This window comes from Lepidochelys kempii, chromosome 7, assembly GCF_965140285.1.
Source record: "Lepidochelys kempii isolate rLepKem1 chromosome 7, rLepKem1.hap1, whole genome shotgun sequence".
NCBI classification, from domain to species: Eukaryota; Metazoa; Chordata; order Testudines; family Cheloniidae; genus Lepidochelys; species Lepidochelys kempii.
Window position 1 is genome coordinate 42,013,672 of NC_136386.1, and position 21,160 is coordinate 42,034,831.

Genomic DNA, 21,160 nt, shown 5'->3' on the forward strand with positions numbered 1-21,160 from the left:
GGACATAGGATGGGACACAAAATATAGAACCATCTTACCCCCTCCCAAATATTTTCAACCCTCTGTTGTGTATTCTAGTCAGAGAGGATGGTGTGCTCCTATCTAAGACCTAAATACTGCTTTAATTTCAGAGACTAAGGAAGGCTTAATAGAAAGCCTATTGAAGTTAATGGAAAGGTTCTTGTTGTTTTCAATGTGCTTTGGGTGATAGATACCCTAATACTTCTGCTGACCATAAAAGTTGATTTAAGAACCAAATAGAAATAAGAAATGATTCATCAGTTTTAAGTATGTGGAATGGGAGAGACATTTTCACTCATAAGTTAAACGTACTTTTTAGGTAGTATGTAAACTTAAAAATAAGGTAAGACATAAGTTTCAAAAGATCACTTGTTAAATATTCCGGTCTGATTTTAAAACATTGACGCAGCATGTGCACATCTATTGTGAAATAGTGCAAGTAGGAGGAAATAAAAACATCACTTGGTTTTCCTCAGTCTTCAGAAGTGAATAATTTTAACTCCTTTATGCTCAATGTTGCTTTTAAAAGGCTACTAGACTATCCTAACTTTACTATGGGGAACCTATTTCTTTTCCTTTTCCAAAATTCGTATGGAATCTAAAACCAAATATTTGCTATGGAGTGCCAGGTTGGTACAAAGAATGCTTTTTCACATAGTCACATTTTCATCAGGATAACAAACTATATGTTTTTCCCAATTGTATTATAACTTGTGGCCATATGACAATTTCTGCCTGTTGCTGGGTAATCGGAAAATGATTTGACGGGGAGAATACACAATAACTTTCTTGGTGTGGTTACTTTTATAAGCTTGTGACTATTTGGTTAAAAAAAATCTTATTTGCTTGCATGCATTACATATATTTCTAAAACAAGACTGAGTGAAGTACGCAATACAGTCATCAAGTACTGGATTGTAGCAGTCCAGATTCCTTTTGTCATTCTGTATGGTAGTGAATATAGTAAGGTATTATAGTGTTTTTGAAATGTCAGTTTCTATTAAGAATACTCTTGAAGTATTTTTTTTTTTTCCTTTGGGAAGCAAGAATTATTGTAGACCCTGCATACCCTAAATGCATTGGTGGCAATTCTGCTAATCACTGCCATGTATTAAAGTAACGCTCGCACTATGTTTTAGTGGTAGTATTACAATTTCCTCTTTAAACATTTTGTGTTGTAAACTTAATTTTATAGTTTGAGGGTTTACAACAGTGTTATCCTTTTCCTATCCCTCTTTCCTCCCTCCTTTTCATTGTGTGCACTGATAATTAAAGAGCACAGGCCATCTAGACTAATTAGATCAAATTTTTATTTCTTGTCTCTTAATTAAATTGAAAGACATTAAAGCCGACGGGGGAAGATCTCATCTAGTTGTCAGGAAACAGAGAAGGGAACAAAGCTCAGCTTCCAGTACTAAATGGCATTGTTCATCGGGGGATGTGAAAACAGGGAAGTTTCAGTTATGTTTTTTAAAAGGGTTTACATTTTTCAGCAGTTTACATTGGCATGGTGGAATTTCTTAAGCTGCATCACCTCAGCCCGTGGGACACTGGCACTTTCAATGCTGATAACTAAATGAACACATACAGGAATGTTTCTGTACATGTGGTGTTCTTTGTCAGGAGAGAAAGCTATCGTTAAGATTGTGTGAAAATCTCCGTTATCTCCTTTTTCTATATGTTTGAAACTTCCCAAAAAGTTCTCCCATTTTTTCTGAAATTTAATACTTGGTCTTAGCCAAACGTGACTTTTTTCCCCCCTGGAAATGAATGAGAAAAATCAGTGTACCCGTTTTTTTGGTTAGGCGATTGTTGCAGGGAGAAAAAGTAAAAAATCTTTATTTGTTCCTGCTAAACTCAAATGTCTGAACTTCATAAGTTTAAACTTTCTAGGTGACTAGTGCTTGCTGAGGGCACATCAGTCTTCAAGCTACCTTACTACTGAAATATTTCAAGCGTAATATAGTATTTCCTCTAAGGTTAGTTACAGTATTAGTTGCAGGACTGTCGATTTAAGTAAATACATAGTACTGGAGATTGTAGTGCCTTAAAGGCTAAGGCTGAATTTAGCTTTGTTCCTCTTCCCCTCCATATGTAGTAGCTGTTACTTATTGGTAACAATCTCTTTGTAGATGGAAGGCATTCCACCAACCAACTGGGCATTTATAACTGAAGTATTTAGTGAGAGTGGGAATCAGGGCTGCTGTTGTAATTGGGATTAGCAAATTATTCCCTTGGCTTTCTGATAGTAAAGGTGGCATATCCAAAGAATTGTGCCCATAGTGATTAGAGCATCAGATTTCGTGAATATGTTAAACAGTAGGAACATAGGTTCCTAATAAAGGGAGCCTCATGAAATTATACTTGTGGGAGTTATTCTCAGTCTTAAGCACAGCTTCTTCTACAGCATCTAGCACTAGTCTGTGATGGGACACTGAGTTATGTGGGCCATTTGTCTAATCAGAATGGCAATTCATATGTTTGTCAATTAATTACATTATCTTAGAAGAGGTAATAGTGCTACATGGTTCTGAACAGTCCGTAGGTCTGCAACGTGAAGACGAGAGGCATATTTACATGAGCACTTGCTGTGTGGCAAGCTGGGATGTAAATGTACAGTGTTCCAGCATGGTGTGCACTAACTGCCCTTGGGTACCCTGCTAATGTGCACCAGAAGTTCTCAAGTGTGCTTCAGCAGGGTTCCCATGGAGAGTGCACAGTATGCTGGAGCACTGTTGATTTACACCCTAGCTTGGCATGCGTGTGCTTGTGTAGATCTGCCATAGGAATTTGTGCTCGTTCAACAATATGGAAAGTGGTGTCCATCGTAACTTGCAATATGGCATTGTTCCGTGAGATGACTGCTGTGAGAAGAAGGTTGAATTTGGATTGCTCGCCCTAGGCAAATGTCAGAATTTATTGTAAGAATAATTTTGAAGTCATATATGTTAGCCATACATGACATGTTAAAGTCTGGAAATTCTGTTCAGAAAGTAAAAAATCTTTTTGGTTTACACAGGCCCCATATAGAGTATACTGAGCGAACCAGCACTTTGAGCTTTCTCAGCACATCAGCTGCATACAAATCAATTGCTTATTGTCAGTTTCTACAACTTGTATTCCAGTGCTTTCTCTGGATAACTGTTAAAAATTCGAGTTGGATATTTCAAATGAAATCTGCAAGATGTAAATCATGATACATCTCTTGGACATTCTTGGGTCACTTCTATTTTTCCTAGCAATGATGTCTCATATCTTGGAATTTTCAGGGAACTTGTGAGAAAAGCTGACGAGAATAAATACTTGTACTTTTTCCATTTCACAAACTTCCTGTATCCCCCCCTCCTTGCTATTTGGAATTACAGTTCGCGGAATTGAGAAAGAGGAAAAATGTATCAGAAGACATTGTGGTCCTGGCTTGACAAGAACTTCAGAGCCTATACGCAGAGTACTGCTTGGTTTGGTAGCTGCACAAGTTTTTACCCGTGTCTTTCTGGAGTCTTAGAATGACATAGAAATTTAAACTCCTTGTAGATTTATTCTGATTCATCCATTTTCCTGGAAAAATAGTTTGCTTTGCTTGATACAGTATTATAATGACAAATCTACACAGTTAAGGTTTGTGTGTGGCATTTACCTGTGGCATTTCAGGAAAAAGTGGAGAATTTTGCCATTTTTAAAATATTTTATTCATATGCTAATCTGTTTTTACATGTTAAGATAATTGAAAGAAAGGGTGGTTCCAGAGGAATTATAAAAGCCTGTTCTTGAAGAAAAGAAAACAGCTTCTTTTAGCTGAAACTTAGAGACACATTAAGATAGTGCTGCACAAGGGACTGTCAAGTGGCCTTTGCCTTTCATTGTAATGCTGTGATTTACTCTCTGAATAAACATATTTGTTTCCATCTGGGTGCTAATGAATATTTTTTTTAAGTAAATTGTTTTTTTCTATAGAGAAAAGAAATTAATGGCTGATGGGTTACCGTATACCTGTGAATTAAGTTGGAAAAAAACACTATATTTTTTTAGCCTGTTTGTTTTTTATTGTTAAAAAGGCTCTGGACTCTTTACATATGTTCTTTCTTTTTAGGCAGCCTTGTACTATAAAATTTCATTTGTAGCCATGATGGATTCAAGGAAGGTAGTTGAATCCATACTGTTTTACCACTGAAAGTATTTCAAACACTTGCCCTTTTGAAAGGAATACTGCCAAGGTTTTCAAACCCCAAATTTAACTTGTTTGAAAGTATAATTTCATGAAATTGTCTAATTTTAAGCATATATTTTGAGAATTGTAGTGGTGATGTTTTATTATCTTACCCTCTGCTGGCTGGACAACAGTAGTTAACACAAGCACTGTTTCTAGAGCTGTTGTGACATCAATAGTGTTTGGAAAGAACAAGACAGTGCTGTTTTGGTATGATAGGGAACTCCATGATGTATTAAACAGCAGCAGTCATGTTTGTTTCATCTCCATTTGAAAAACAGAAAAGGGGATGATTAATAGGGCTGAAATCTTGCATGTTAAGAAGACATTACAAATTTGAAAGTTTTAAAAATGAGAGAAACATCTGTGTCCTTTCAGTGTAAGTGCAGAACTGAACTAGAAGGCATCATAACATATATAGAATCATAGAATCATAGAATATCAGGGTTGGAAGGGACCCCAGAAGGTCATCTAGTCCAACCCCCTGCTCGAAGCAGGACCAATTCCCAGTTAAATCATCCCAGCCAGGGCTTTGTCAAGCCTGACCTTAAAAGCCTCTAAGGAAGGAGATTCTACCACCTCCCTAGGTAACGCATTCCAGTGTTTCACCACCCTCATAGTGAAAAAGTTTTTCCTAATATCCAATCTAAACCTCCCCCACTGCAACTTGAGACCATTACTCCTCGTTCTGTCATCTGCTACCATTGAGAACAGTCTAGAGCCATCCTCTTTGGAACCCCCTTTCAGGTAGTTGTAAGCAGCTATCAAATCCCCCCTCATTCTTCTCTTCTGCAGACTAAACAATCCCAGCTCCCTCAGCCTCTCCTCATAAGTCATATATGCCTGTTGTTTTTTAATATGAATGCAGATGTGTAAGTTTATTGTTTGTTGTCCACATAGCACTGATAAATGTCCAGAGATGCACTGCTTCCACTGATTCGCTCTGCTAAAGCTGTACACAAATTAGAACACAGTCCAGTTGCATTGCATTGCATTTGCTAGGGAAAACTTTGAATGTGGAATGCTGTAATGGAATAACCACTGAGTGCAGACCTGTCTGACCAGCCACTTCCTTAGGGGCTTACACTCCATAATTGCCTGCTGTTACTTGAGCCTTTGCTTGGCATCATGTTAATTGTAAACATTTCTTTTTCTTTCTTTCTTTCAGTTTGTATGACTAATTGTCCTACACTGATTGTCATGGTGGGCCTCCCAGCCAGAGGGAAAACGTACATCTCCAAGAAACTGACACGCTACTTAAACTGGATTGGAGTGCCTACAAAAGGTTCTGTTCTGCTTTCGTTTACATCACAAGGTTTCTTTTGGGACTGTTAGCTTTTTTAATATATTTCCCTGTTGTTTCTTCTTAAACTCTTGTCAATGTCCTTCAGTCAGTGTATATTTACTATCTTTATTCCATTTAAATTTCATTCTGTATATCAGCTGTCTTGTCTGATCAGTTTTTACCTTTTTCTAGACTGATTCCTGAATGAACTCTCTGCATTTATCTTCCATGTATTCACTCTTACAGTTGACTAACTTGTTTTGGTATCTGAGAAGAGATCTTGTTTATTGGAGGTATGCGGTCTGAATTAGCACTCCTGGAATCAGTTGATAACTTCACCATTGCCTTCCTATGTGACCTTTGAGCAAATCCCTGAACTTCTCTATGCTACTCTTTATCTTTATTACATAAAATAGATGTAATAGTATCTATCTCATTGTTGCTTACTGGGTAATGTTGGTAGAGCACTTAGAGAGCCCTGATTAAGGCACAAAGTTTAAAAAAAAAAAAAGTAATAGTTTATTTGTGGAGTGGGCAGGGACTCTGAATCTTTAGAGATGACTAAACATCTAAAGGTTTCAGAGTAGCAGCCGTGTTAGTCTGTATTCGCAAAAAGAAAAGAAGTACTTCTGGCACCTTAGAGACTAACCAATTTATCTGAGCATAAGCTTTCAGATGAAGTGAGCTGTCGCTCACGAAAGGTTATGCTCAAATAAATTGGTTAGTCTCTAAGGTGCCACAAGTACTCCTTTTCTTTTAAACATCTAAATTTTGGAAGACTTAACCAACCCATTACTAAGTGTGAATACTCAGTACATTACTACAGTAATGGGGGCGATATGAATACTGTAGATATCTACCTGTAACGCAGGTAGACAGCATAGCCAATGTGAAAGGTTAAACTTCTGACTGCGTATATTGAGATCAGACACTCATTTCTTAACTGCTTTTGAAGGAAAAAAATGAAATATGGAAAATGTGTTCTGGGATGTATTTAGACTGCCATTTGACTTTGTCAGAACCTTCCTATTAAGTTTAGGATTGGGCTTTTAAAATAATTATTTATAATTTTATAAATCTCTAACATTATTTGCATTGGGTAGATGATTATGGAGATGCATGTAGCTTATTGGTAGTTGATAGATGCTCAGTGTTCTTGTGGAACAATTGGGTGTATATATAATATTTCCAAAATATTGTTGTCAGTTCTGACACCAGTGTCCTCTCTGATGAGTGGTAGCAAAAATCCAGGGCCTTGCAGTTTGTTTTCTAGTGAAGGAGAAATCACAGATTCAGATTCAGGGTACCTTTTAAAGTGTAACCTGCTTTTTTTATGCACCTGCTTCAGTCATGAAATGAGACAGTCATGCAGGCCATTGCCTTCCTACAGGAAACTCAGGCCATCACTGCTGCCTAGTCCTCAGGGAGGAGCTCTATGTCAAGAAATGTTCCAAATCAGAGCCCAAGGCAGAGAGAAAACTCTCCTGCTGCTCACGCAGTCCCGTTCCCCCCCCCCCCCCCCCCCCGCATCGCCCCTGGAAGCTGCTTCTAACCAAAATTAACATCCCCACACAGTCACAACTTGACTTTCAGGAGTCAAAACTTGCTTGCACATTAAGAAAAATAACTTAGAAGACTGTGTAACAGAGCCAGCTGGTGACATCTCCTATTCAAATGATGGGGCAAATTTAACCATTACAGTGACATTTTAAAACAAAACTTTTTATTTAAAATAAAGTATCTAAGTGTAATATGCTTTTAAATTCAGCAAGCTATTATAGTAGCCAGGATTCCTCTGCTGCCTTTTCATGCGTATTGGGGATGGTTATTGAGCTCAAAGAGGTAAATACTACACGCTCAACTTTGAGAAGCAAAAGTCCTATGTTGGACAATACATAAGACACTGTCCATGTCCAAGACTGGGGGAGTAGATTGTGGGTCTCATCCACAGGCGCTGGCTTCCAGTTGTCCCGTGGGGTGTTCAACCCTAGCTCAGCCCCAGGCTCCGCCCCCACTCCACCCCTTCCGCAAGTCCCTGCCCCATCCCCGCCCCTGCTCCACCTCTTCCCCCAGTGCCACACCCCGCCCCTCCTCTTCCCAACCTGCCTCTTCCTGTCCCAATCCCTGCTTCTCCCTCTCCCTCCCAGCGCCTCCTGCATGCCACGGAGCTGTTCTGTGGTGTGCAGGAGGCCCTGGGAGGGAGGGGAAGGAGTTGATTAGCAGGGCTGCTGGTGGACAGGAGGCACTGCGGAGGGGAAAAGGGGAGGTTGGCTTATCTGTTGCAGTAGACAGGGATGATTGGCTTGAGCTGTGGTAAAAGTTCCACAGACTATCTTAAGTAACAGGTCTGTAAATTTAAATGTTTGTGTTTTAAAAATTAAAATTTTAAAATGAACTGGATATTCAGGAAGGGAATCCCTCTGTATCATCTCCATTACAAACCTTGCACCTGGTATGGTTCAATTGCTATTTCTAATTCCTGCCTAGACCGTCAGTGAGGGTTGTCCTGATAATGGCTGCTGGGGATTTACAGTCATATGACCTGTAGTCTAGTCCTCCTTGCTGCTGTTGGAAAATATATCTTGCATTTAATCTTTAGCTTCAGAGTGAACAACTTGTTATTTTGTCATCACGAATGCAATTTCTTCAGAGCTGAATCAGTTTAAAATACCTTTCCTCTGATCAAGTAGATAGCTCATGCGTTGTCTATCACTCTGTTGTCGTAAGCTAACTTGATGGATGATCTTTGTGTAATAAATGTCTGGTCTTGTACTCTCTTTCACTCTGAGGTTTCTTAATGTCATTTAAAAATAACAGAATGTACTCAGTATAGTAAGATTTTATAGCCTTTAATGTGGGTATTAAAATTATTAGATTATCAAAAATCCAGAGGTCAGATGTGTGGTATCTTCTCACGTAGCTCATGCTGAATGAAATAAAGGATCTAAGAACATTGAGTCAATTAGCCTGAGGCTCCCACAATGAGAATTATTTAAAAAATAATTAGACACTTGCTTTTATCCTTTCTGATCAAATCAAATCCAAGTAGCCTAAGGGAGCTAAGTGCTCAAATTCAAATGAATTTCAGTGAGATCTGGGTATTCTGCTTCCTTAGGCTCCTTTGGATAATCCCAAACTATGTACCACATTTGGACCACAAGGTGCTAAATTAAATTGGGTTTCTTCAGTGAGATTTCTGTATTGAATAGATACTAATAAGGAAAACGGTGCCCTAGGGAGAAGCAATATAGAATCTTTTTTCTTTTAGAAAGAATTTCATGTATGGCTAATTTTGCAAACTGTACTTTTCAGTAGTCCTTAATTTTAAAGGGCTTTGACATGAAGAAAAGGTCTGTTTCTTAAAAACTAATCATTCTCAAAGTTCTTTTCCCTCTTCTGCATATTCTTCTCTTGGGTTCTTAAACCATGACTTGTTTGTGTGGAAATTGATACCACTCAGGACATAGATGCCATTCAGTTGGTTACTAAAGTTTTCATCGGCTGTACTAGCTAATTTATTGTCATGACCGCTAATGTTCAGCGGTATGTTTTGTCCAGGATTAAACAGCTATTAATTTCCTACTCTGTGACCGTTTTCAGTGCTGTTGTCAGGAGAGTCTGAACAACAGCTCAGTAGTTAATTTCCCCTATTTCTTTACCTCCTTCTGGAAATGAAGACTGGCAAGTAACAATAGTTCCTCAAACAGAATGTTCAATCCAGATTAGTTTAAACAAATGCTCAAGGTACAGCAAAGAAAACCTATAAACACAAAAGAAGTTAAACATGAGTTGCTGTACCCAGAGCCCTATTTTATAAACTTAATTATGGTACAATTCTATTTGCCTTGTTTGCTAAGTTACTGCTGCCTTGCTTTGATCACCTGTGCTGTGACACTCCTGTTGGCAAAGACCTTTGTCCAGACACAAGACAATTGTCCTTTGATCAGTGATGGCACGTTTTATTCAGTATATGTGCAATAAATGCACTGCACTTTGTGCCCCTCTATTCATTTTGAACCTATAGGAGGTTTTTCAGGATGGTATATTCACTTGTTACTTCTTATAGAATAGATATAAATAGGTTGTGTTCACATAATACAGTGCGTGGAAAAAAAAGTATGGTGTATTTAGCCAAAAACTAGGCTAACTAATACCACATATAACTCTTTTCTCTTTATGTAATAGTTAGTCTTTGGATATTAGGTGCTATGGAAATACAATTTCACTAAAATAATTTGTGGAAGGAAAAAAGTTTATTGAAGCACTTTACAGAAATGAAATAAATTAACTCACAACATTTCTGTAAGGAAGGAAGTAACTTAACCTATTTTGCAGGCGGGAAAACTGAGGCACAAAAAAGTGAAGTGATTTGTCCAAAGGTGCACAGAAGACTGTTGAATAGAACCCACATTTTGTCACATTTGGTCCTGTTCTAGTAACCACAAGGCTTTTCTTTATTGAAATGAGAAGTATAACTAGTTTTGTTGTCCAGGTACAGACTAGACTGATCTGTTCCTGGAGGTGAATTTGTTTCAGAACTGTCATTAAATTTGATTTTTTTTAATGCTAATTACTTGCAGGATTATCAATCCCAACTAATAGTGACTCTTCTCCACAGAATTTAATGTTGGTCAGTACCGTCGAGATTTGGTAAAAACATACAAATCCTTTGAGTTCTTCTTGCCAGACAATGAAGAGGGCTTGAAAATCAGAAAGTAAGTTGGAATATTTTTGGCTTTACACAATGCCAGTTTAATTCTAATGATATGTTATAATTTACTATTGGGAACTGCTGAAAATTCTGATTTTGTATGCGCTGGAAACCTCTGTAGAACTATGATATCAGATACCAAAGAAATGAAACCTTAGAAAAGCAGGAGCAGTGTCTTTTGTTTGGACTGTTTAAAATTTTGGTTAACCTTTAGGTCAAATACCTTAAACAGTTGGATTTATTTAAGATTCGTCACCTCTGGCCCTTCAACAGGCTGTGAATGCCGTCATTCCATTTTACAGGGGACAAAGGGAGTCTACTTATTTATCGCCTTAGAAATACTAGGAATGTCAAGTCTCATCTACTCTGTTTTTATAGATCGTCAATAAAAACAAAGTAAATGAGACTTGACATTCCTAGTATTTCTAAGGCGATAAATAAGTAGACTCCCTTTGTCCCCTTTTTCCCACTGCCAAAAAGGGTGCATACCTATCTTTTCCCTTTTGCTGGTCATATTAAATTAGAATAGAAATTCTAAAGTGTATTTGAATATATTCCAATCAATGCTTCAGGGGAGCTGGAACTGACAGTCTTCATCTGACAGCAGGAGAACTGCTTCGTACTCTGTATGCAGTCAAGTCTGCTGGTGAATTGCGCTGATTAGCTCTCAGTTTGCTATGCCTGGGAATTAGGCAGAGGCCGGAGGGAGTGAAGCACCAGTGGTAAATACTGTGGGCAAAGAAAGCAAATGGAACTCCTCCGAAGTGTGAGGAGGGAAGTCTGTTGGTCGTGGTGAGAGAACCACTGGTATGGAGTGGGGAGAGAGTTTCTCTATCACAGAAGCAGAGATAAGGGAGGCAGATGTGCAGCAGGACAAGAGGGAGCGAAATCCTCTCTGAATTGTGATGCAAAACCAAATATTTGAAATTTGTGTTTTTTTCCTGCCATCACTGAGTCTTTCTGTTCAGTATTTTGTATTTCCCTTGCAACAAGCAATATCGCTAATACCGGGAACATGGCAATTTGCAGAAGAACCTGCTGTGTGGTTGTGACATGAGATAGATGATGTGTTTCACTGGCCTCCTAAGTCTCTCTATCTTTTACTTATAGCTAAAATTCAGCTTAATGTGCCTCCATGACGCTTATTAGACTAAATGGCTGAAATTACAGTAATTGGTAAGCCACGTGATCAAGTCAGATCCGTTTGCTGTGAAGGGAACGGGAGATGTATTTAGTTATCGAAGGCTTGATTGATGCATCTTAATTTCCAAACTCTATTAACAAGTAGCTGTTGGTATAGAAATGTTTGCAATGTAAAAGTTGTTGGAATTAAAAAGCATTCATTTTTTCTTTTATGACAAAGTTTTTATCAAGAGCACAGAATATCAGTTACACTTGGAAAACAAGACATTTCACTCCAGAACCTAAAATAGACTAGCAATGCCAGTAAAACCCATTGTAGGATATTGAGCCAAATCCAGCCTGTTTGGCAGCTACTATATGTCATTTAGGTTGGTTGTTAGCAAAAATTGTTGCTATCTGATGTTTCATGTGAAATACCATTTCCTGGCAGATAAATTGTCCATTTCACAAAGAGTAAACAGACATTATCCATAGTATTATTTAGGTATTGAAAATCTTATTTCACTTTGAGATTATTACTAGATCTGGTCAAATAATTGAGTGGAAGGAAATTGATCTGAATGTTAGCCATTTTAAATCAAAATTGCAGGGTTTTCTATGTTCTTCGAGCCAGCTCTAAATATTGTATTGTCTCATTTGTGATTCAGTTTCAGACTAGTGGCTGTGGTTGTGTTAATTTACATTAAAACAAATACACACTAAATTTAAGACAAAATGAGTTGAGCATGCTTAAAAACGAGAAAAAACATAAACTCAGCATAGAAGTCCACAGCAAGTAGACTACTGAGAAATATCTTGAGACAAAATAGCTGCAACAATTATTCATTTTAACCTGAGAAAATGAGGCCACAACTCAAAACACCGAGCAACCATATCTACTAGAAAACCATATTAAGAGTCAACTGCCCATGGATAAGTGTTCGTGGGTGGGGGGGCAGGGAATATTTCAGCTTAAGTGGTGGTATTGTAGTATTATTTTATGAAGCTGTGAACATTCATCCAGGGTTGTAGACTGGGCAGTAGAAAATTCTGTATGTTATGTGCTGATCTGTGCAACATGTTAGATTGTTAGAGGAGGTCTGCTTTCATTTTTGTCCAAAGTTGCGTGCCTGTGATCTATGGCCTTGGGCGAGTCAGCTCACCTCTCTGCCCATTTCCCCACCTGTAATGTGGAGATAGTACATATCAAATATATTGACGACTGACTAATGTTTCTTCAGCACTTTGAAAGCAAAGAGTTGTGTAATGCTAAGCATAATTATGGATAATTAAATTAGTTAAACTAGCATGTATCTTTTTTCCTTTAAGACAGTGTGCCTTAGCAGCGCTGAATGATGTCCAGCAGTACCTCAGTGAAGAAAACGGACATGTGGCTGTAAGTTTTCTGTCTTTTTTTGAAGGCAAATTCTTGGAGTGTGGTCTCTGCAAAAATCACCAACCTGTACTGGGTTATACATAATCTGATTCAGTCCAGAATCATTTCATTATGTGTCTTACATTTTCTTTGTAAATGGAAACTGGATTTATGTTGCTGCTGCATTGGTCGTTTTGTGAAAGGAAAACATGATATTTTCATAATTAAACCCTGAAATAGCCTCCCTTAGAAATGTGTGGGTGATGTCTAATGCTACCAAGCTGTACTAGTGCTGAGGAAAGTGCCTATGCTTTTATATGGTAAGATATCCTGCTTAATCATAATATAGATGCATCCAGAACCATTTGGTATCCTACTCCAATGTTTAAATCAAAGGTAAAAATGTTTTAAAAATTTTCCGTTAAAAAGTGCCTTAATACTAGTGTTATTGCCACTCTAAAAATGCCTCTGAGAAGAAGTAGAACAAAATTACATTTAACCTGCTGAACATTTTCTTTCCTTGTGAAAATAAAACCCAGTGGGCCACATTCAATGGGTTGTCAATTAAAGGTAATGCCACCAGTGTTGTACATCAGTGTTTTTAATTTTGCTGGCAGTTTTGGTCAGTGATGGCACAAACTCCTGTTGGAACACAATTAATATAACTGTTAATGGGAAACTACTTTGGAATGCACATGCACACACACTTTTACTTTCTACTAAGTTATAACTTATTGGCTTTGTTTTTGAGATTTGAATCTTCAGTGTAAAAATGGTCTGTTAGAATCTCTGCTAATCTAATGCCAGTGATATGCAAAGGATTCAAAACATTGGCTGTTCATTGAAATGACATTTTAATTCTCTTTCCTCTGGGGCGTTAAGTTTTCTGCATAATTTGAACTCTGTTTTTGAGACTGTTGACATGTGGAGCTGTCACTCAGTGTTCAGTGAGTTAGTCAAACCAGCATTTTTTTCAGAGTAACAGCCGTGTTAGTCTGTATTCGCAAAAAGAAAAGGAGTACTTGTGGCACCTTAGAGACTAACCAATTTATTTGAGCATGAGCTTTCCGATGAAGTGAGCTGTAGCTCACGAAAGCTCATGCTCAAATAAATTGGTTAGTCTCTAAGGTGCCACAAGTACTCCTTTTCTTTCAGCATTTTTTTGTAAGTTTAAGCCATGATTTGGAGTGTTGAAAAATAAGGACATGCTATTTAAAGGACCTTTTTTACTTTTTATGCTTAATTATAAAAATCAAAATAAATTGTAAAATGCAACCCCTTTCATAGAAGTCTCCACAAACATGAAAGTTTGCATAATAGAATTTATGTGGCTGAAGATATTTTGCATTTAGTCACCTGTTTTGCGATATACCCAAGGTGTGTGCAGTTATTTCTCAATAATGTTCACCTTGTACATTCTGCTTATGAATAGGAAAATTATTAATATGATTTCTAAAGTCAGAAATGGACTATAATTCTTGCCATTTATTATAATCAAAACCTGTCTTTACATCAGACTTGCTTTTCAGTTTTTATATAGATAATCACATTCTATTATGGAGGTTTTCCCATCTTATCTAGTTTTGAAAGCTTTTGACAGCTGGAAAACTTCTACAGGGAAATCCAATAAGTTTACCTCTTTTATACAGTTGAAACGAGTAGGAGTATATGCAGCTATTAAAATGTATGGGAGGTACATGGCATAAGTACAGGAGAGCAGAACAGGATCCCATGAGATCATGCTCATCATGTTTGTTATTGAAGTGAATAATATTGTGAGGCTTTTTATTTTCTAATGGCGTGGTGTGTTAAATTAGGCACCTTTGAAAAATTCCAGCTTTAATCATCAGCAGTATTGAACTAGATTGTGTCTATCTCTGTGGGGTTTCCTTTTTGAAAGTGGAGACCACTTTAGAAATGTAACTTGATATTTTCACCACTAGGATAGGTAGAGATGCTTCAGAAAAGTGAGTTCTCAACCCAGGTGCTATCTTATTTGTTCAGAATTCTTATGACCATAATCTAGTGCCAGCAAAGTTTTTGACATTGTTCCTGGGAGTGACTTATTCCTGTTTATGGGTTTTTTTTTTTTTTTTTAAGTTGAAGGAAACTTTTAGTTTTGGAAACTTTTATTGATCGTTTAGTGCTGTTGTCAAGATGTGGCAATATTTCAGCTCTACTGTGATAGTGTTTTCTCTGTCATTTGTCTTAGGTTTTTGATGCTACAAACACAACACGAGAACGCAGAGAAACGATCTTCAGATTTGGTGAGGAGAATGGCTATAAGGTGAGTCAATAGCTAAGATGCTTGGGATATGAATATGACTAATGTGGATGCATGGTTTTGTCTTATGCTCTAGCGACATTCTGATCAGAATTGTGCTAACATCAACTAAGTTTTTAAATGGTGTTGGCCAGTAGAAATCTAGCACGTTTTTTCTGACAAGTTTAGAAAGGTGTCTTCTACCCCCCCCCCCCCCCCCCCCGAGCATGCTGTTTGCATCCTGGTGAAATTAATCAGTTTTATGTTTTAATCAGTTGTATGGCTCCCTATAACAGATAAATGTTAGCAATAACTGTTTCAAACATGGTTGTCATTAGCCCAGTTCTGATTCTGTTCTGAACAAGGTCCTATCACTCCCTTACTTTAGTAACTTTGAAAAATGGAGAGATTTCAGAGTAGCAGCCGTGTTAGTCTGTATTCGCAAAAAGGATTACTTGTGGCACCTTAGAGACTAACAAATTTATTTGAGCGTAAGCTTTCGTGAGCTACAGCAAAGTTAGTACAATAATTTGTGCCACAAGTAATCCTTGATAAATGGAGAGAGGGTTTCTTTTTTGTTTACAGTTTTATACAGATAAGTTTATATTTAGCAGACTGTGTTATTTAGGCATAGGATTTTTTGGCATTCAGCATTTTCCTAGTAGTCTTTGTTTTTTTTTTTTCTGATCTAGCTTCTTCGTAGATCTTTGGAAAAGCATGTTATGTACATCTCATATGTAAGAGCTGCTCTATTAATTAGAGAACCTTTTAACACCAAAATGCTTTTGTTTCAAAGGTATCAATTACCTTTAGGAAGGCTGAATTCACTTCCTTCCACCCTCCATTTCTGCTTCTTTGCCAATCTGAATTTTCTTGCCACGGAAGCTCTCTGTTACTGAAAGGTGCTTGGGAAAAATAGAGAGCCTAATGCCGCAAAGTGGAGAGCACCCTCAACTTTTAATGGGGCATTGAGTATCCTGAATGACCAAGCCTAAATCTACATAGGAATGTTTGAAGCATGGCATAATTAGCAAGACTCAATAGATGAACTGGTGGAAACTGTGTGTTTGTGTTGTCAAATTACTGGAGCAGTTCTAATGTCTCTCCTTTCTTTCCTCCTTCCTTACATGTGATTTCCTGTTTGGATTAAAGACCTTCTTTGTTGAATCAGTATGCGTAGATCCAGAGGTCATTGCTGCAAACATTGTGGTGAGTTATAGAAAGGTTTTCTTAAATTGCTTGAAGTGGGAGACATTGTAGCTTGTCTAAAATCAGCCATATGATGATGACTTCTTTTAATGTTACCTTTCATTTAGTCTCATTTTCCCTCTCCTTTCACAATGGTCTTGCTGAAGTACAGAACAAGAATGTCCTTTCATGGCAGTAATATAAAACTGTGCCCTTTCATTTCATTTTAAGAGGAAAAATGATTTGGCAGTTGGGTCACCCTTCACATGGGTTCTGTTTTTTCTTTAATCTACCTTTAAACAGGCTGTGCTTTGAGTGTCTTATTTTAGCAGGACTCCTAAAAGAAAAGAAACATCAGCTCCTTTTCCTTTTGGTTTGTTTTCCTACCCATTTATTTAGTTTTGATTTAAAACAGCCATCCATTGCTACACACATTTTTAATTTCCAGAAATTTAAATTTGGTTAAAATTTCTTTAAACTTTTCTGAAAATGGGAAAGAAAATGCATGTGCTCTTTTATCTTTAAATAGCAAGTGAAACTTGGCAGTCCTGATTATGTTGATTGTAGTAATGATGAAGCTACAGAAGACTTCATGAAAAGAATAGAGTGCTACAAGAACACATATGAGATGCTAGATGAAACTCTGGACAAGTAAGTGGCAGAATAATACTGTGGTCACAGCCACTTTATTTCATGACATTACATTAGAGAATGTGTACTCAATCTCATTGTCATGGAAATATGTCACCATTTTTTTTTTACTATCTCAATCTGTTGGCAATTTAGAGAGAGATTTTCAAAGGCCCTAACAGCTTGCCTACATGGGGAAATTGACTGGCATAACTATTCCACCATAGCTGTCCCTGTGCTTTATTCCAGAATAATTACTCCACTCACAATTTGCTATAATCAGAATAAAGTCACTTTTATTTCAGAATATTGTTCATGTGGGGGAATTATTCCTGAATAGCTATATTATTCCAGGATAGCTATAGTGGAATTGTTATTCTGGAATATCTTTGCTGGTCCATTTCCTCTAGGTAGACAAGGCCTAAGTGATTTAAGAGCACAAGTCACATTGACTCCTAAATCCCTGTGGCAATTTTGAATGCCTCAGCCTTAGTACATTTGACCTCCAGAATCATTTGGTCAATGTTTTAAATGATGTGCACTTGCCATTCACATTTAACACACTTTGAGATTAAGGTAGAGGCTGGAAACTGTGGGAATAACTCTTCCTTTGTCATGGTACATCCCAGCACCAGCACTCAGTCTGTCTTCCTAGGGTTTTATGCTGTACTTATCCTCTGGGTACATTTCTCAGTTTGTTCTGAGGCTGTTGGCATGCTGAAAAATCATTTTAGTGTAATTGACCGTGAGCAGTGACAAGCTGCTTCTGTCAGATCTATCTGTGCATATCATGTCTTTAAGAGCCATGATATTTGTGCCTGTGCAGATCAGTAATGATTAACATCAGTGAATGCTTTCAGAGATTAAGTGATGATGGTTGTCCCTTACTGCATTTAATAATAGGTCGTCTTGTTTTTTTTTTATCATGTGGTTTCTCAACTGAATGTGGAAAACACAACAAGGCTAATTTTAGGCTCACCAATCTTGACACACTTTTTCGCTAAGTGGAATGTTGCTCAAAATTATTAGCTCAGCTATATAAGTTGGTGGAAATGGGGGTGGAGAGGAAAACAAATAGACAATATTAGCCAGATTGCACCTTACCCAATGTGAGTGGGTAGAGCTTGGGTGGGAGTGGGGTTGGCCAAGGAGACATCCACAGGGTGGCTGGATTTACTATCTCTTCTGGTGACCTTAGCCTTTTTAGAAGGGGTCAGTGAGGCATGTGGATGTGACCATGACTTCAATCCCTTTCTGTACCACCAGACATCTATTAGCTGTGGGGAGCAATAGCTGCAATTTACAGAATGGTGTCAGGCTTACGTGAGCAAGTCAGAATTTCTCCTGAGACTGCTCCTGAATCTTCCTTTCAATGAAGGGCTGTGCCTTTGAGGCAGGATCTAGCTGGGGGGAGTGCACAAGTGAAGTGGTACAGAATGGAGTGACATGAGAGTGAGAAGAGCTTTCCGTGTGAGGGTAAAATTAATTGTTTGCATGAGTTCATTGCATCTCCGTTTACAATACTTCACTGCCATGCATCAAGGCTGAGGATTTATAATGAAAATTAGCCCTTATGAACTGATATTATATATTTTCATATATCTGAACATTTATTCAATTTGTGGTCTCTTTGGCAGTTGCCTTTTTGTTTTTGAGTGGTGATGTTTGTTGGTGGACCTTGGTATAAGTTAGAGGAGAAAAGAAACCAAATGATTATTTATGACTCATTTGTTTACCATGAAAGGGATCTTTCCTATATTAAAATCATGGATGTTGGAAGGAGTTACCTTGTGAATAGAGTAATGGACCATATTCAAAGCCGGATCGTCTACTACCTCATGAATATCCATGTAACTCCTCGCTCGATCTACCTCTGTCGACATGGAGAAAGTGAGCTGAATCTGAAAGGGAGGATAGGAGGAGACACTGGGCTGTCCTTTAGGGGGAAAGAGGTAAGATCATTTTTATTAAGTGTCTTCAAACAAATGGTTGCCTTGTGTGGGTGGTGTTGACGTTGTTCATGGAGGATTGGTCCATCAATGGCTGTTGTCACCCCGTGCTCCAGATGTCCCTAAACCTCCAAATTCCAGAAGCTGGGACTGGATGACAGGATGGATTACTTGAAATTGCCCTGTTCTATTCATTCCCTCTAAATGTATCTGGCACTGTCCACTGTCAGAGACAGGATACTGGGTTAAATGGACCATTAGTCTGACCCAATATGGGTGTTCTTATATTGTTGACCATCTGTCAGAGTTCCCTCCCCACTCTGAATTCTGGGGTACAGATGTGGGGACCCGCGTGAAAGACCCCCTAAGCTTATTTCTGCCAGCTTAGGTTAAAAACTTCCCCAAGGCACAAATCCTTCCTTGTCCTTGGATGGGTACTGCTGCCACCACCAAGTGAGTTAGACAAAGATTCAGGAAAAAGACCACTTGGAGTTCCTGTTTCCCTAAAATGTCCCCCGAAGCCCCTTCACCCCCTTTCCTGGGGAGGCTTGAGAATAATCTACCAACCAAATAGGTAAACCAGGTGAGCACAGACCAGATCCTTGGGTTTTTAGGACACTAAAAACCAATCAGATTCTTAAAAAACAGAACTTTATTATAAAGAAAAAAAAGTAAAGAAGCACCTCTGTAAAATCAGGATGGAAGGTAATTTTACAGGGTAATAAGATTTAAAACACAGAAGATTCCCCTCTAGGCAAAACTTCAAAGTTACAAAAACCAGAGATAAACCTCCCGCTTAGCACAGGGAAAATTCACAAGCTAAAACAAAAGATACTCTAATGCATTTCCTTGCTATTACTTACTATTTCTGTAAGTTTAGATGTATTATCCAGTAGGAGCTGGATTACTTGCTTGGTCTCTCTTTGTCTCCGGAGAGAACACAAAAGCCCAAAACAAAAACCTTCCACCACAGGTTTGAAAGTATCTTCTCCCCTTATTGGACCTTTTGATCAAGTGCCAACCAGATTATCTGAGCTTCTTAACCCTTTACAGGTAAAGGAGAGATTTTATGCTACCCTTAGCTGTATGTTTATGACACCATCTCTTACAGCTTCCTTTCTTCCTCTGTCTTTTCCTTATAACAAACATAAATATTTCTTTTACCTTGACTGTAATGTCATGCAAGTGGGTAAGAGGTTTAGTGGGCAAATTGCGTTGTAGTTTGCTGTTAGCTCTTTATATATGGCTTCTCTTTTAATTCTTCTCTGATACACTTGTGTTTAACCTTGAGCTCAAAGCACTTTTCAAGGAGTCCTTATTTTAAGTTGGGTTTTGATTTTTAAACTTGTGGCGCTCCTTAGTTAGTGGGCACCTGTGAATCTTTGTAAGGTGAGGATGGAAGAGGAAGGTGTTTTGGGGCTGGAGTGGGGTACCAGAGAGGATTGTCATCATCTTTGTATTATCTTTTTGTTGCTGAACAGGAACTGTCATATTCTTAGGAAAAGTCTAAAGATCCTTTTTAAAGGAACATAATGAACTTGCAGTGAGGGACAAGAACCGATTGGATTCCAACTCAACCACAGTATATTAGCACTGATCCCTCATCCAATCTCTAATGTCTTTTTCAGTTTGCCAAGAGCTTGGCGCAGTTCATTAATGAGCAAAACATCAAGGATCTGAAAGTTTGGACCAGTCAGATGAAAAGGACAATTCAGACTGCAGAGGCTTTGGGAGTGCCTTATGAACAGTGGAAGGTTTTGAATGAAATAGATGCAGTAAGTTCTCCTGGGTTCCCTTTTTTGTAACTATTCAAGAAAGTGATTCTGTTTCGGATGGGGGATGGTGAGCATTTTATTGTGCAGTAATAGGGCTTGTGTGGATTAGAAGGTGATTAGTATTATGGTTCTGGAGATCAGAAGGTTTATGGCCTTTCCTCATTGACAGTGTTACATGTTTTAGTAAATGGTGCCCTAATGAATTTAGACTTGGTCTTGGTTAAACGATATGCAACTTAAAGTGTCACTATGGCAGGGCGCTGCATGGGAAGCCCTAATCAGCTCCTGCCACTTCAGCCCCAGTCAGGGGAAGTGGGTTGGTGCTGGGCCCAGGGTGGATAAAAATCAATGATTTTTTAAAAAAAAATAAAAAAAATTGGATTTTTTAAATTTAAATTGGATTTTTTTGATAGAATACTTTTTGAGGAAAAAACCTATCTAAAGATCGTTTTAATTAAGACATATTATAGCTCAAAGATATCTCATCATGGAATAGGGATTATAAATTCTAATTCTATAGTATGAGACAATTATATTCATGTAATGATTAAAAAAAGTTTTGTAAATGAGTTCCAATAGTTCATGGATTAGGGACACAATTTTATGAGGTTCCAGGGGCTTCTGTATAGATTAT

At 38.0% G+C, this 21,160-nt stretch overlaps 1 protein-coding gene across 13 annotated transcripts in view; it reads left to right on the forward strand.

Moving 5' to 3' along the window:
- Nucleotides 1-21,160, forward strand: part of PFKFB4 (6-phosphofructo-2-kinase/fructose-2,6-biphosphatase 4) — a 104,627-nt gene that overhangs the window by 45,759 nt on the left and 37,708 nt on the right. For all 13 annotated transcript variants that reach the window (XR_012159875.2, XR_013636057.1, XR_012159876.2 and 10 more), the window contains 8 exons: nucleotides 5,397-5,513; nucleotides 10,132-10,228; nucleotides 12,676-12,742; nucleotides 14,934-15,008; nucleotides 16,137-16,193; nucleotides 16,702-16,823; nucleotides 18,547-18,754; nucleotides 20,380-20,526. Coding sequence is in view for 10 of the 13 variants with exons in the window: in XM_073352387.2 (XP_073208488.1) it covers nucleotides 5,397-5,513; nucleotides 10,132-10,228; nucleotides 12,676-12,742; nucleotides 14,934-15,008; nucleotides 16,137-16,193; nucleotides 16,702-16,823; nucleotides 18,547-18,754; nucleotides 20,380-20,526 (890 nt within the window). In the remaining 3 variants the exon portion in view is untranslated. The remainder of the gene's footprint in view (nucleotides 1-5,396; nucleotides 5,514-10,131; nucleotides 10,229-12,675; nucleotides 12,743-14,933; nucleotides 15,009-16,136; nucleotides 16,194-16,701; nucleotides 16,824-18,546; nucleotides 18,755-20,379; nucleotides 20,527-21,160) is intronic.